Here is a 13,502-nt window from a genome sequence, read left to right on the forward strand (position 1 = left end):
GGGAAGTCCCACGGGGATTTGGGGACCCTAGCTGCTGTGGGAGGCAAACACAGCCAGCTCTTCTCTCGATCCTGTCCAGTGATGGTGCTGTGTGTGCCCATATGTGGCTCCAGGCAGCCCCTCCCGAGGTGTGCAGGGACAGGACAGGGGGATAAGAGCCTGCCTGGCTCTCCCTGGGAGCAGGAACATCCCAGAGGGACTGAGGCTGCAGGAGGGGAGCCATTGAGGTGCCCATCCTGAGGAGGAGCTACCTTGTCTGACTGTGTCCCATCAGCTTGACTGGGAGAAGCTGAGGAGAGTCCATTGGGTCCATGCACTGGGACAATCGGAGCCAAAGAAATCCATGCAGGCCACCTCAGTGGTTGGGTATTATTTGGGCCTCTGGAAGGTGTTTTTTCTGTGAGCACAGGGAGCACCTGAGGCTGGTCCCTCTGCTTGTGTTCCTGGCATATCTGGTGGACACTTAAGCTTCCCTTGGTTCACGCCACAGCAATGTGTGACACCAGCCCAGCTCAGGTCGCAGCCTCCCCTTTCCCTGGAGAAGTAACTAAGTCCCTGACTTCAGGTTTGTTTTCTTCAGCTTCAAGGCCACGTGTTTGACTTGCCCAGGAGTCTGGCAGTTCTGTCCCAACAGCAAACAGCAGGGAAGACAGTGCTGCCTGAGATTTACCGCTTGGAAACACATTGCCCTGCGCTCCCTGGGGCTGATGGGAGAGGCCGGGATTTCAGCTCATGTCTTTTGGGGCAGAGCATGGAACATGGAAACAAGTTTCAAGGAGGTGAGCTGTGCCTCAACTTCCCAAATCCAGTCCCCCGTCTCCAAGATAAACGTTTTTAATGTTTTCCTTCTGCTTCTTGCTTAGATGTATCACTTGAGTGATGCCAGTCTTTCTGAGAATGTCCACGGGCTGAGATAACCCTAAAGAGATCTGTGGGAATTCATACAAGGACAAGACTGAGATTTTTCAGTGGAAAATGCCTCCTGGCTGTGTTTGAGCCCTGGCACACAGGCAGGATGCCACTGCAGTCTGACATCCCTGCGTGGGCCCAGGTGGGAACAGCTTGGAGGTGACTGCTGACACCTTGGGCAGATCCAGGACACATGGCCAGGTGTGCACCAGGTGTGGCCACAAACCCATTACAAGTTAAAATCATCATCTCAGACTTTTTTTGGTGATTTAAGGATGGGTTTGCAACTGTCTGTGCTGCTGATCTTGTTCTTGGAATAGGACTGATCTCCCACCAGTGTTTCCCAGCCCAGATCTGTGTGGGAAGGTGGCAGGATGGCTCAGAAGATGAGCATTGACATGCTGGAGGAGCAGCTGCTCTGTCTCATCTGCCAAGAGGTGTTCAAGGAGCCACTGATGCAGTGTGGTCACTTGTCCTGTCAGCCCTGCACCCTGTCCCTCCCCAGAGTGCTGGAGGAGGCAGCTCCTGTGCCACGTGTGCTGCCAAGGAGTGGCCTGCAGTCCCCTGGCACTCAGCACTGTGCTGGCCCATGTCATCGAGGTGCTGCAGAGCCAGGGCAAGGACAGAGTCCACCTCAGTCTTGTCCAATGCATCCCACAGCTGCATAGGTACAGAATCACGGAATGCTTTGGCTTGGAAGGGACCTTAAAGACAATCTCATTTCACCCCCCTGTCATGGGCAGGGACACCTTCCACTTGACCAGATTGCTTCAAGCTGTATCCAACCTGGCCTTGGACACTTCCAGAGGTGGGGCAGCTACAGCTCCTCTGGGCAACCAGTGCTAAGGCCTTTTCACCCTCATAGGGAAAACTCTCTTCCTTATATCTAACTTAAATTTCCCCTTTTTCAGTTTGAATACATTTCCCCTTGATCTATTCAGTTCCTGATGAAAGTCCTTCTCCAGCTTCCTTGCAGCCCCCTTCAGATATTGGAACTTTCTCTTCTGCAGACTGAACAGCCCCAGCTCTCTCAGCTTATCTCAATTAAGGCTTTGGCAGAGTTGTCCTCCTGTAGAAACCATAGTGCTGCACAACAAGCTCCATCAGTACAGGAGAGTCCTTTCCCTCTCCTCTAAGGGCATAAAATGTCAGCCTTGACCTCAGCATCCCCATCACCAGTCTACCACACTGAAACACAGCTTACCTGCCAGGATGTCTCCATGGAAAGGTCTGTATGCCTGAAGAGGGTAAGCTGTGAGTGTTCAGGGTCTTTGTGGCACATCCTTCCAAATAGATTTTGAGGTGGATGGGCTGGTTGCTGGCTGACACAGGGACTCTCTCTCAGAGAACGAGCACAGCTGGAGCCAAGCAGGCAGCCATCGTGAGAGGCTGCTGAAGAGGGAAATGGGAGCACAAAATGCAGCTGAAGAGCCGTGTGCAGGCAGCAGGTCAGTCCTGGTCTTTCCAACTGCCCAGGGCTGTGAGCTGGCATGGGGGACTGTGTGCTCAGTCTGCTAGGGAGGGACACTGCCCAGGGCCACGGACTGAGGGGAACAGGGCACCTGAGGGGCTTAGCCACCCTGCACACAGCCCAGCAGTGGTTCCTGCAAACTGCAAAGGGTCACCAGGGACCCACTCCTTGGGCCTGTCACCAAAATGTACAACCAGCCTGTGCCAACCAGAGGCCAGGGAATAAAATACACCACCACCAAGGTAAATGTTTGTTCCTGGATCTCTGCCGAACTGAGGCTCCTGAATGTGCCTTTCCACGGGTTCAAGTACTGAAGAATCATGGAATATCCTGAGTTGGAAGGGACCTACAGGGATCATGAAGTCCAACTCCTGGCCCTGCACAGACACCCCAATAATCCCACCTTGCATCTGAGACCACTGTACAAATGCTGCTGGAGTTCTGGCAGTCTTGGGGCAGTGAACATTCCCTGGGGAGCCTGTTCAGTGCCCCAGCACCCTCTCGGGGAAGAACCCTTTCCTGATTCCAAACTAAACCTTCCCTGACAGTGACAGAGCTCCAGCCATTCTCAGATCCTGTCACTAGGATGAGATTCTTATAACCTTTGGTTGTCCAGGGACAAGATGACTGATGACCAGCACCCATTGCTAATCCTTCTGACCCTACAAAGCAGCTCTTGCCTGTCCCTGGATCCAGGTGTCCCTGGAACTGGTTGTGCTGGAGTGACTGATCCATTGCATTAGATGGTTCTGGGACAGTTTCAAAGCCATATCCAGGTTATTGGGCTACTGCCTTATGGTGGCTGTCCTGGGGTATCATTTTCCCTCCATATTCAGCTCTGAACTTCCAGGAGCAGATCCCTCTTTCCCTGCACAGATCCCTTTCCCGGAGCAGACCTCTGGGCTGGGCATCCTTTGCTCTGAGTGCACCATGAACACCACCAAAGTCTGCAGCAAATCCCCACTAATCCATCACCCACAGGGTATCACAGGGTCTAACAGCCAGCAGTAAAGTCAGTGTGCTTCCACAAGCAAGGACTGTATGGGGTGTCCGGGGCTGGTGACCAGGGTCACTGGGGTGATAGAAGTGGCTGGGATGGCCGGATTTACCAGGATTGTCAGGGTGGTTGGTTGGTCAGGGTGGCTGGGATCGCCAGGATGAACAGGGTGACAGGGGTGACTGGTGTCACTGGGCTGGCCAACGTCACTGATGATGGGGTGGCCAGGATGATGGGGGTTGACTGGGATCACGGGCTGGCCGGGGTCACCAGAGCGGCCAAGGCCATTGTGAAGATGGGGTGGCCAAGGTGACTGGTGTTATAAATACATACTATATGAATGGTTTTTGCAAATATTAAAATGAATATTATATGAGTTATGTTAGAAAGTTATGCTGTATTAATATAGTCTCTTTTAGTAGTGTGACAAATGTAGTTTTTAGGCTATAGCATATGCTTTTTGCAACTAGTCCAAAGAGAAGAGGGAGAGGCAATTAAGAAATTCCTCACATCATCCTATCTGAATGAAATAACAACAAAGACACCAAGAAACTCCAGAAAGAAGAATTTATTGCCTCCATTATCAAGGGACTTGCAACTTTGTTAAGCCACTGGAAAGATTTATTTGCAAGAAAGAATGCTGGGAGAAAAGTTAAAATTAAACAGAAACACTTCTAATGTTTAAATCATGTCCGAAATTTATGAATATGCAATAACCTTTGATATTCAAAGAAAAGATCCTTTGTTAGCTGGTGTGCCTTGGTGTGAAATGCCACGTACCCAGACATCTGTAATCCCTTCTTGCTCTATATGTGTCATAATATATGTCTTACTTGTTACTAAACTTTTAAAATTTTAACAAAAGTGACCCGTGTTTTTCACACTGGGATGACCGGGGTGACCAGGCTGATGGGGTGACCGGGGGACTGGGTTGGCCGGGGTCACTGTGATGATGGCGTAGTCGGGGTGACCCGGGTCCTCCCGCCTGCACGCTGGCGGCCGCGCTCCGTGCCCTGCCCCCGCTCTGCCCCGGGCGCCGAGCGCGGAGCGGGGCCGCGCTCGCCCCCTGTGGCCCCGGAGGACCCGGCGGAAGCGGCGCGGGGCGCACATGGCGCTGTACAGCGCGGCGGCCGCGGTGCTGGTGGGGCTGGAGCGCGGCGAGGGCGGCCTCAAGAGCCTCGTGTACAACAGCGGCTTCCCGGTGCGCCGGGAGGGGCCGGGGGTGCGGGGCGGCGGGCGGGGGAATCACACCCGGGAGGGCGGGGGGAGCCCTGGAGGCCAGCGCGGGCCCGGTGGTGCTCACCGCTGACTGCTCCGCAGCATGTCCGGCAGCTGTACGCGCTGGTGTCCGAGACAGTCCGCTACGCCTCGGTGCTGGAGAAGCTGCTGGATGGAGCCGCGCTGTTGCAGGCCGAGAAGAAGCTGGCGCCGCAGCTGGCGAAGGTACGGGCATCCGCGGAATCCCTGGGCCGCCGTGTCCCGGAGCCCCGGTATCCTGGAACCGCGGTGGCCTGGAGCCGCGGTGGCCTGGGGCGGCGGGCCCGGGCTCACCTCATCCCCTTCCCGCAGGTCCTGGTATATGACTTGCTCTTCGGCCAGGGGCTGAAGTGTGGGGGCCGGTGGAAGGCGCTGGCCCGGCGGCACCGGGCGCGGTTGGAGGCCGAGCTGGCCCGCATGAAGGTGCGGCGCAAGGTGAGCCGCAACGAGGACCTGCTGGCCCCGGAGAAAGCAGAAAACGCCGCAGGTGAGTGGGCTCGGGCTGGGTGGGCACCCTGTGCTGGGAGCAGTGGGGGGCTGTGTCTGACGTGTCCAGCCCGTGCAGCCTCCCAGATCCCACGCTATGTCCGTGTCAACACCCTGAAGACTTGTGTGGATGATGTGATCGACTTCTTCAAGCGCCAGGGATATGCCTACCTGGGCAAGGCAGCCAGGTGACTATTTCTTTCTACTATCCCACCTCTCCCAGAATGTCGGCAAGTGGTATGGGATGGTGTCTGGTGGGTTGAAGGGTTGCTGAACTTGGTGCTCAGAGTGGTTCGGCTGGGATCTCCATCACTCTCCACTCTTGGTTGCTGCCTATCTGGGTGCTGCCTGGAGCTGGTGAGGAGCTGTGGGATGAAGGGGTTTCTCAGCCTGGGCTCTGCTGAGAGCACTGGGATCAGGACTTTGTATTCATGCTCCCTGCATCTCTTGGGCAGTGTGGAGGAGCTGAAGACGCTCTCTGGAAAAAAATTCTTGTTGGATCTCCATCTCCCGGAGCTGTTGGTTTTCCCTCCACAGACAGACCTCCATGACAACCTGCTGTATACTTCAGGACACATAATTCTGCAGGACAAGGTGAGGGAGCTGGGGAGCAGGAAGTTGCAGAGGCAGGAAAACTACTGACGGGGTGAAGGGTGAGCTCCTTCCACAATGGCTCAGCTTGCTCCAGCATTTAAGCAGAAACTGTGGGACTCCCCTGGGGCTTTGCTTCCATTGTTTGAAGGTTCTGGATGAAATCCTGTCGTATAAAACCCCTGTGGGAGCTGGGACCAGCAGCTGGAAGGAGCAGGGGGCTGTGGGTTGGGCAAGGCTGTTGGTGGAGCGTGGTGGTGGCCTTGGCCGTGTGTCATGGTGGTCCCTGTGACCCCACAGCATCAGCCATTCCTGAGGAGGGGCCAGGTGTTTCTGCCAACCCCTCTGACAGTCTTTGCCCTCTTGCAGGCCAGCTGCCTCCCTGCCTTCCTCCTTGACCCTGTTGCTGGCTCCCATGTCATTGATGCCTGTGCTGCCCCTGGAAACAAGACAAGCCACCTGGCTGCCATCCTTAAGAACAAGGGGTGAGGGCAGGGTTGTGTGCAGGGGTGGAGAGAAGGGGGGAGGTGACCCTGGTCCCCTTGTGCACACAGAGAGCCCAAGAAAGTGGCAGGAGGTGCTGCAACCTGTCACCAACTCAGGTGAGCTGGTGGCTCTGACAGTTCTGGGCCACTGGAAGGACCTGAGGGGACATGAAGTCACGTAGGGGTTCACTCTCAGCCCCCGGCCCTGTTCCATAACCCTGTCAGAGGGGAGGCAGCTCTCAAGGTCTGCCTGCCCAGTATTTGAGTGTTCTGGGGGCCAGGTGGCATGTTCACAGCTTCTCTTGGGCACTGGGCTCTGCCTTCAGACAGATCTTTGCCTTTGACGTGGACCCCAAGCGCGTGGCCACCATGAACACACTGCTGACACGGGCAGGGGTCACTGGCTGCCAGCTGGCCCAGCAGGACTTCCTGACTGTGGATCCCAGAGACCCCAAATACAGCAGGGTGACCCACATCCTTCTTGACCCATCCTGCAGCGGCTCAGGTAACGTGTGAGGCTTCAGCTTCTCACCTGGAGCCAGGCTGTGGGTGTGCGAACCCTGGGTGACAGCTCCTGTCCTGCAGGGATGGTAACTCGGGGGCCAGGGGAAGAGACGGCTCCGAGTGCTGAACGCTTGCAGGCATTGGCTGGCTTCCAGCGCCGGGTCCTCAACCATGCCCTGAGCTTTCCAGCTCTCTGGCGCCTGGTCTACTCCACCTGCTCCCTACACCAGGAGGAGAACGAGCATGTGGTGCAGGCTGTGCTGCAGGAGTGGGGCTCAGCCTTCAGGTGGGTCTGGCTCAGGGAACCTGGAGGGCTGTAGGGCAGGGTTTGGTGCTGACCCCTTTTCCATGCCACAGGCTTGTGACTGCCTTCCCATCCTGGCCCTGCCGAGGACTCGCTGCCTTCTCTGGAGCAGAGAGCTGCCTCCGTGCTTCCCCTGCAGAGACCCTCACCCATGGCTTCTTTGTGGCTGTGCTGGAGCGGTGCAAGGAAGGGGCTGCTGCCCCCAGGTGAGAGAGGGCTGTGGAGGACTCCATCTTCTTCTGGGGGGCAGCATGGCCAGGGTCAGCACTCTGGGCACCCTGGGGATGTGGCTGTGGGAACAGAGGGCAGGAACAACTGTGGCACTGGCAAGCGTGGCTCAGGCTGTTGGGTCTTGTCCACAGCTCCCTGCCTGCAGCAGCCAAGGAGAACCCACAGCCAGGACAGGGAACGGAGCCAGGAGCAGCTCCCAAGAAGAGGAAAAAGAAAAAGCAGCGGATGAAAGAGTGAAACAGCATTTTCTGGACAAACCCCTGCACAGCTGGGGCTGTGGGGAACACATACTGGCCTGAACACAAGTCAAACTGTGTGCCAACTACAGTCATAGTGAGAATTCTCTAACACCGGGGGCTGAGTGCCAACACTGGGACCCTGGTGCCAGGAAGAGGCAGCTGCTCACCCAGGGCTGCTCCTCGCAGCTAGTCCCTACCCCAGGCTTGCCCCCAAGGCAATCCCCACTCTGTACCTTGCAGGGCTGGGGTCCTCCAGCTGGATTAAGGGTGGTTTATCATGTTCCCCTCCCCAAAATTCCAACCCCTAGCCTGATGTGGAGCTTGGAAGAAGCATTTCACTGTAGGGATGAAGCAGATTAAAAGTTTGTCTCTCTTCACTGTCTTTTCCAGTGTATTTGTGCAGTCCTGCCCTGAAATTGCCACTGCTCATAGGAGAGGTGAAGTGTGGGGAAAAAGGTGAAATAGTAATAATCCTGTCTCTGCATCTCTCTGAATTGGTGTAGCAAGGACACATGAACCAGAGGCTCATGCACCTGAACCCCCCCAGCACCACCCCGCCCTGGGAATCACACATAGGCACAGACATGCGAACACAGTAATTTTATTTTATACCAGGGACTTAAGAAGCGAGGAAACAAAAATTGCACATTCACACTAAAATCCTTATCAGCCACACCAGGAATGATCCAACTCTTCAGTCAGTAAAAACCCAGCCTCCCCCCAGGCACAAGGGGCTCTCTCAGCAGGGCCTGTGTGGCAGGGAAGGGACAGCCTGGCTCCTTTGTAGTGTGTGGGACTACATGAGGCAGGTACTTGGGGGGCAGAACCAAGCCAGGGTGCCCTCAACTTTGTCCTAGCTCATCCCCATCTTGTGAGAGCTGACCTGGCCAAACCCTGGTGGCACCTTGAAGATGGGGAGCAGGTGCTCTCCTGGCCCAGGACCCTAACTGGGGCACCCAGGGTCAGTCTTGGCAGGCACTAGCCCTTTCCCATCTGCTTCTTCCAACCCCAAGGACACGTTTTCCCAGCCTGGCTGCTCTTGGCCCACTGCACCCTCAGCCATGCTGGTGGGTGATGGCCAGAACATTCCCACCAACACCTGCAGGTCCTCTGTGTCCCTTTGCTATGGGGCTGTGTCCCCTCTGTGCCACGGAGTCCATCACCTGCCCTTTCTGCTGGGAGAGACACCTTGACCCTGGCACTCAGCAACATAATGTGAGAGCTCCTGCTCCTCACCCTCAGAGAAATAATTAAAAAACTTCAAAAAAACAAACAAAAAAAGGTTTAGCTTAGTCACATCCACATACGTCACATTTAAAAGGAAGGGAATGATGTACAGTGGGGGGAGTGTGGCAGAGCCTGCAGGATGCAGCTGCCTTCCCCAGCACAGTGCATTCTTGCAGGCACAGCCAGGGTGGGAACAGCTAAACACTGACAGCTGCAGGGCAGGCAACTTCACTGAACCAAGCTTGAAGGAATTTGAAGGCAATTTAGCTTAAATATAAAAATAAATTTTTATTTTGTTAAAAAATGTTTAAATATTTGTGGGGTTTTTTTTGGTTTTTGGTTTTTTTTTCTTTTTTTTTTTTTCTTTTTTTTTTGTTGTTGTTGTTTGGTTTTTTTTTTTAATATAGACCCCAGCAAACACACACACTCACACGGCTCGTAGAGTAAAAACCCGGCAGCAAAGCATTCCTGGGAGTGGAGTGCCCATCCCTCACCAGGGACAGGACAGGGGATGGCTCTTTGGTGAGCCCCAGCTCTGGCAGTCTCTTCCCACAGAAGGCAGGGAAGGGTGGGATTCCCACTCCGGGCTGGATGGGAACAGGGGAGGCAGCACCACAGTTCATAGGAGCTAGTAAAACCCACTGGGATGGAGATGAGCTGAAAAATGAAAAGCAACTTGGATTTGGGATGGGGGGAGAATACATCTGCTCTGAACTTCTGTGAGAAATTCCAGAGCCCCCTGAAGTGCAGAAGGGGTACTAGAAGAAAAGGAAAGGGAGGGGAGAGAATGCCACAGTTGGAACCCCCTGTCCTAGCTGCCTTTCAGTCACGACATGTAAGGGACAACTCCCCAGCACGAGCAGCCACGCAGTGATGCTACTGTCAACACCCAATTATCTGGGGCAAGTCTCCCCCCAAGGACTGGTGCCCCCACAAAAAAGAAACTCCAAACAGCAAATCCGGCATAACCAACATGCCGCCACACACACGGTTCAGCTCTTCCTCCAAACTCGATTCAGTGAGCGCAGGAACAGGAGCACAGGTAAAGCAGAACTGGGGAGTATGGTGGGGGCAGCCCACAGCCCCACAGAGCAGCAGAGATGGGAGAGGGGTGGGGGGACCCCGATCCTCACCCCGTGCCTCCAGCCCAGGTCTCAGGCTATGGCATGTCCTCAGCCGGAAGTAGCAGGATATTAGGTCCCAGGGAAGGGTGTCACCCAACTGCACCCATTGCGGTCACCTGTGGCACCAAAACAGAGCCAGGCTGGAACCCACCCTGGCTGCATGGGACCATGTTCGCTAGGCCATGGGATGAACAATGGGCAAGATTTTGGGACCTGGTGAAGATGGTGTCTCACAGCAACTCAGAACCATAGCATGTTGCCAGCCAGGCTCTGAGCAGGAGACGGCCTAAGGGCTGGGGCAGGGCATTGGAACATCTAGAAGAAGCATAGGGGGAGAAACGTACACATTATTAACCAAGACAAAATAAATTGAGGGAAAGAACATTGTGGATATGTACAGAGATTTGTCCAGCTTTGGCTCTGGAACTGTTCAAGTAACAAGAGTTTGGTTTATCCTGTCCCAGCATGGTCTCCAGTGGGCGTTAGGGATGCAGCCTCGTCCCACCAGAGGGACAGCTCCAGCCCAGAGCCCTCCACACGAGGGCCAGCAGAACTAGGGTTACTTTTTGCGGGTGTGCTGCCTCCGTGCCTGCAGCCGTTGGCGAGTGCCCGTCTTGGATCCTGCCCCGATGGAGAAGGCGGGAGTGGATGAACCTGGAAGCAGAAAGGTTGCTCAGGTCTCTGTAGCTTTGGGATTGGTGTGATCCTCATCCTGGGAGGAACGAAAGGCTTGGCATCCCAAAGAGTCCAGGCAGGTACCACCTGAGCCATTTCCCAAGAGCACACCTGGCCCTACCACTGTTCCCAGCCCAAGGGGACACCATGACCCATGAGCTCCCCAAGGCTGGAACACCAACTCCCTCCTTACCAAAGGAAGTGTTGACTCCTCCAAAGCTCGAGGCAGGAGTGCTGGGTGTCCTGAAGGAAAGGGTGCTGCTTCCACTGCCCACGGCTCCAGGGACAGGTGTGCCCTGCCCAAAGGTGGGCACTGGAGCTCCTGGAAAGCAACAGGTCACTGTGAGACAGGGGTGACAAAGGAGAAAGAGCCTTTGGGAGCTGGTGGCACCCAGAGGAGGGACAGTTGCTCTCCGGGGGCTGAGTCACCACAATCCATTGCCCAGAATCAGCCTCTGCTCCTGAAAAGCCCTTTTAATGCAAAAGTTACACTCTCTGGATAATCCCAGGGCTCTCCGAACAGCAGGGCTGCACAGAAGGATGTGCAAGGGAAGAACAAAGACCTTGGCCTTTCTAGATCAAGGAGTTGCTCACTGTGTGGGTTTCAGTTCCACGGGAGCTGGAAATATCCAGCGAGGATCTGAAGTGTTAGGGAAACCCCGAGGGCAAGAATGAAGTGATGGCAGTTGCTGGCTGGCAGCATTCCAGCTTGCTAAGGCATTCCAGGTGGGTGTTAAAGACTCAGATGATGTTGGCTCCTGCAGGACACTTGGATGGGCAGAGCTAGGGATCCAGTGCCTTCAGAAGGGCCAATGAGCAGAGTTTAGGTATACCCGCCCCCCCAGAGGGCCAGGATCCTGACAAGGAGTGATGGGAGTGCCTTCCCTTTGTAGGGCAAGACTCTACATAGCAGGAGCACTGGCCTCACCAGGGCTGTGAACCCCAGGAGCCTTGGCAAGGTCCATCAGGAATACTACTGCCCAACTCTAGACCCCCAAGATGGCCTGTTTGCCCCCATCCCATCCTGGAAATGCTCAACCACCATGTTGGATAGGGCCCTAAGCAACCTGGTCTAGTGGAAGGTGTCTCTGCCCATGGCAGGGAGGGTGGATCAACATGACCCATTCCATGACGACTCACCTCCAAATGCAGGCTTGCTGTTGGGAGTGCTGGTCATGGTGAAGGCAAAGGGCGTGCTCTGGCCCTGCGCTCCCAGTGTACTCTGTGGCAGAGATGAGCCAAAGGGAGTTGTTGCTGGCGCTGCCCCGCTCTGCCCAGCCCCAAAGCTGAAGGCCACAGCTGGGGACCCACTGCTGAGGCCCGGCGTACCCAACCCAAAGGCGCTGGTGGGGGGGCCCGGTTGGGTGGTGGCCCCGAAGGTGAACAGAGATGGGGTGGTGCCAAAGACAGTGGCATTGGTGCTGCTGCTTGTGGTCTGGGTGGTGGCACCAAAGTTGGATGTGGTAGAGGTGGCTGTTCCAAAAGAGAACACCGAGGTGGTGGTCCCAAACGCTGCCTGGGTGCTGCTGGTGCCAAAGGAGCCCTGGGCACTGGCTGTACCAAAGACTGGCTGAGCACTACTGCCAAATGCTGGCTGAGCCACTGACTGTGCTGGGGGGGCTCCGAAACTGAACGGAGGGGTCAAGCTGATGGGGCCAGCAGCAGGCTTGCTGGCAGGCACCTGGCTCTCAGCAGCTCCAGTGCTGAAGGTGAGTTGGCTCCCAGTGCCGGGGTATGGTGGTGGTGGCTTTGCACTGGCTGAAAAGCTGCCAAAAGCTGAAACGGAGGAGCCGAATGTCAGTGGTGCTTGAGCTGTGGTGGCTGGGGCAGAGGAGGTCAGCGTAGTGCTCCCAAATATGCTAAAGCCCACGGTGGTGGCAGCAACTGTTGAGTTTGAAGGCACCTGGCCAAAGGCAGGGCCTCCAGGGACACTCGTGGTGGCAGTGACTGTGGCTGGAGGTGGCTTCCCAAACTGGAACACAGGTCCTGAGGTGGCAAAGCTGGTTTCTGTGCTGGGAGCTGAGCTGGTGAGGCCCCCAAACAGGAAGGGCTGTGCTGTGCTGGTGGAGGTGGCAGCGGTGACAGTCATGCTGGGAGCAGGGACAGCGGAAGCAGGTGGGTTCAGCCCAAAGCTGAAGACGGGTTTAATGGTGGCATCCGTGGAGGAACTCTGGGTGGTGGCAGTTGTAGCTGCAGTGGTGAAGATGATGTTGGGAAGACCCGAGAATCCTGCCAGAGTAGTTGTGGAGGCAGTTGGTGGCTCTGAGGCTGGCTGTGCCATGGGACTGAAGGCAAAAGGAGATACTTTCGCTGGAGATGAAGCTGCAGTGACGCTGCCAAAGATGGGCTTGAATATGGAGGATGTGGAGGTCGTTGAGGCAGGGCTTGAGCTTGCAGACATGGTGGTTGTTGTGGAAGTGACAGCTGTGCAGGCTGCTGCGTTCTCACTCTTTGGCACAGCACCAAAGATGGGTTTGAAGATGGGGGTTGTGGTGGGCACAGCAGTGGATGTGGTGGGCACAGCAGTGGCCGTGGTAGGCATGGCAGAAGAGGCAGGCACTGCTGGCTGGCTGGCTGGAGGGGTGCTCAGCATCCCAAACTGGATACTTGGCTTTGGGAAGGAGGGAGGCTTGCTGGGGGTCTGGCCCAGCTCAGTGAACACAGGAGGGACCAGGCTGCTGGGGGGTTGCACTGCCAGTGCAAGGGGAGCACTGGGGGCAAGTGTGCTCAAGACAGGCACAGGCTTGGTGTCAGCAGAGATGGCAGGCAGAGAGCCTGGCTCCAATGACACAGCAGGAGCAGGTGGCTGTGCAGCTGATGGAGGTGGCTGGGATGCTGCCATAGCTCCAGTGGAGTCTGGAAAGGGGAAAGAGCTTATTTACGGACAAGAGGCAGTCTCAGAAGCCCACCCTTCTGCCAGGTACCCACCCACTGCTGCAAAGGCTCCCATCACACCCAGTCCTTCATGGTTACCATAGTCTCCAGCAGGACCAGGGGCTCAG

At 55.9% G+C, this 13,502-nt stretch overlaps 2 protein-coding genes across 2 annotated transcripts in view; one reads left to right on the forward strand and one right to left on the reverse strand.

The window, feature by feature from the left end:
• Nucleotides 1-4,467: 4,467 nt before the first annotated feature.
• Nucleotides 4,468-7,851, forward strand: NSUN5 (NOP2/Sun RNA methyltransferase 5). The gene is made up of 10 exons (XM_066202249.1): nt 4,468-4,578; nt 4,698-4,820; nt 4,947-5,121; nt 5,200-5,308; nt 5,576-5,714; nt 6,081-6,196; nt 6,523-6,701; nt 6,782-6,986; nt 7,058-7,210; nt 7,367-7,851. The coding sequence occupies exons 1-10, from the start codon at nt 4,486-4,488 to the stop codon at nt 7,470-7,472; spliced, it is 1,398 nt and encodes a 465-aa protein (XP_066058346.1). The 5' UTR covers nt 4,468-4,485; the 3' UTR covers nt 7,473-7,851.
• Nucleotides 7,852-8,059: 208 nt separating this feature from the next.
• The window catches only part of POM121 (POM121 transmembrane nucleoporin), a 58,652-nt gene continuing 53,209 nt past the window's right edge, over nt 8,060-13,502 (reverse strand). The window contains exons 11-13 of the mRNA XM_066202244.1: nt 11,641-13,356; nt 10,694-10,822; nt 8,060-10,479 (exon numbers count right to left, since the gene is read on the reverse strand). Of these exons, the coding sequence (XP_066058341.1) occupies nt 10,385-10,479; nt 10,694-10,822; nt 11,641-13,356 (1,940 nt within the window). The 3' untranslated portion in view covers nt 8,060-10,384. The remainder of the gene's footprint in view (nt 10,480-10,693; nt 10,823-11,640; nt 13,357-13,502) is intronic.

The sequence above is a fragment of the Chamaea fasciata genome, unplaced genomic scaffold (assembly GCF_029207755.1).
Source record: "Chamaea fasciata isolate MVZ Bird 193981 ecotype frontalis unplaced genomic scaffold, bChaFas1.0.hap1 SCAF_21, whole genome shotgun sequence".
Classification (NCBI taxonomy): Eukaryota; Metazoa; Chordata; class Aves; order Passeriformes; family Sylviidae; genus Chamaea; species Chamaea fasciata.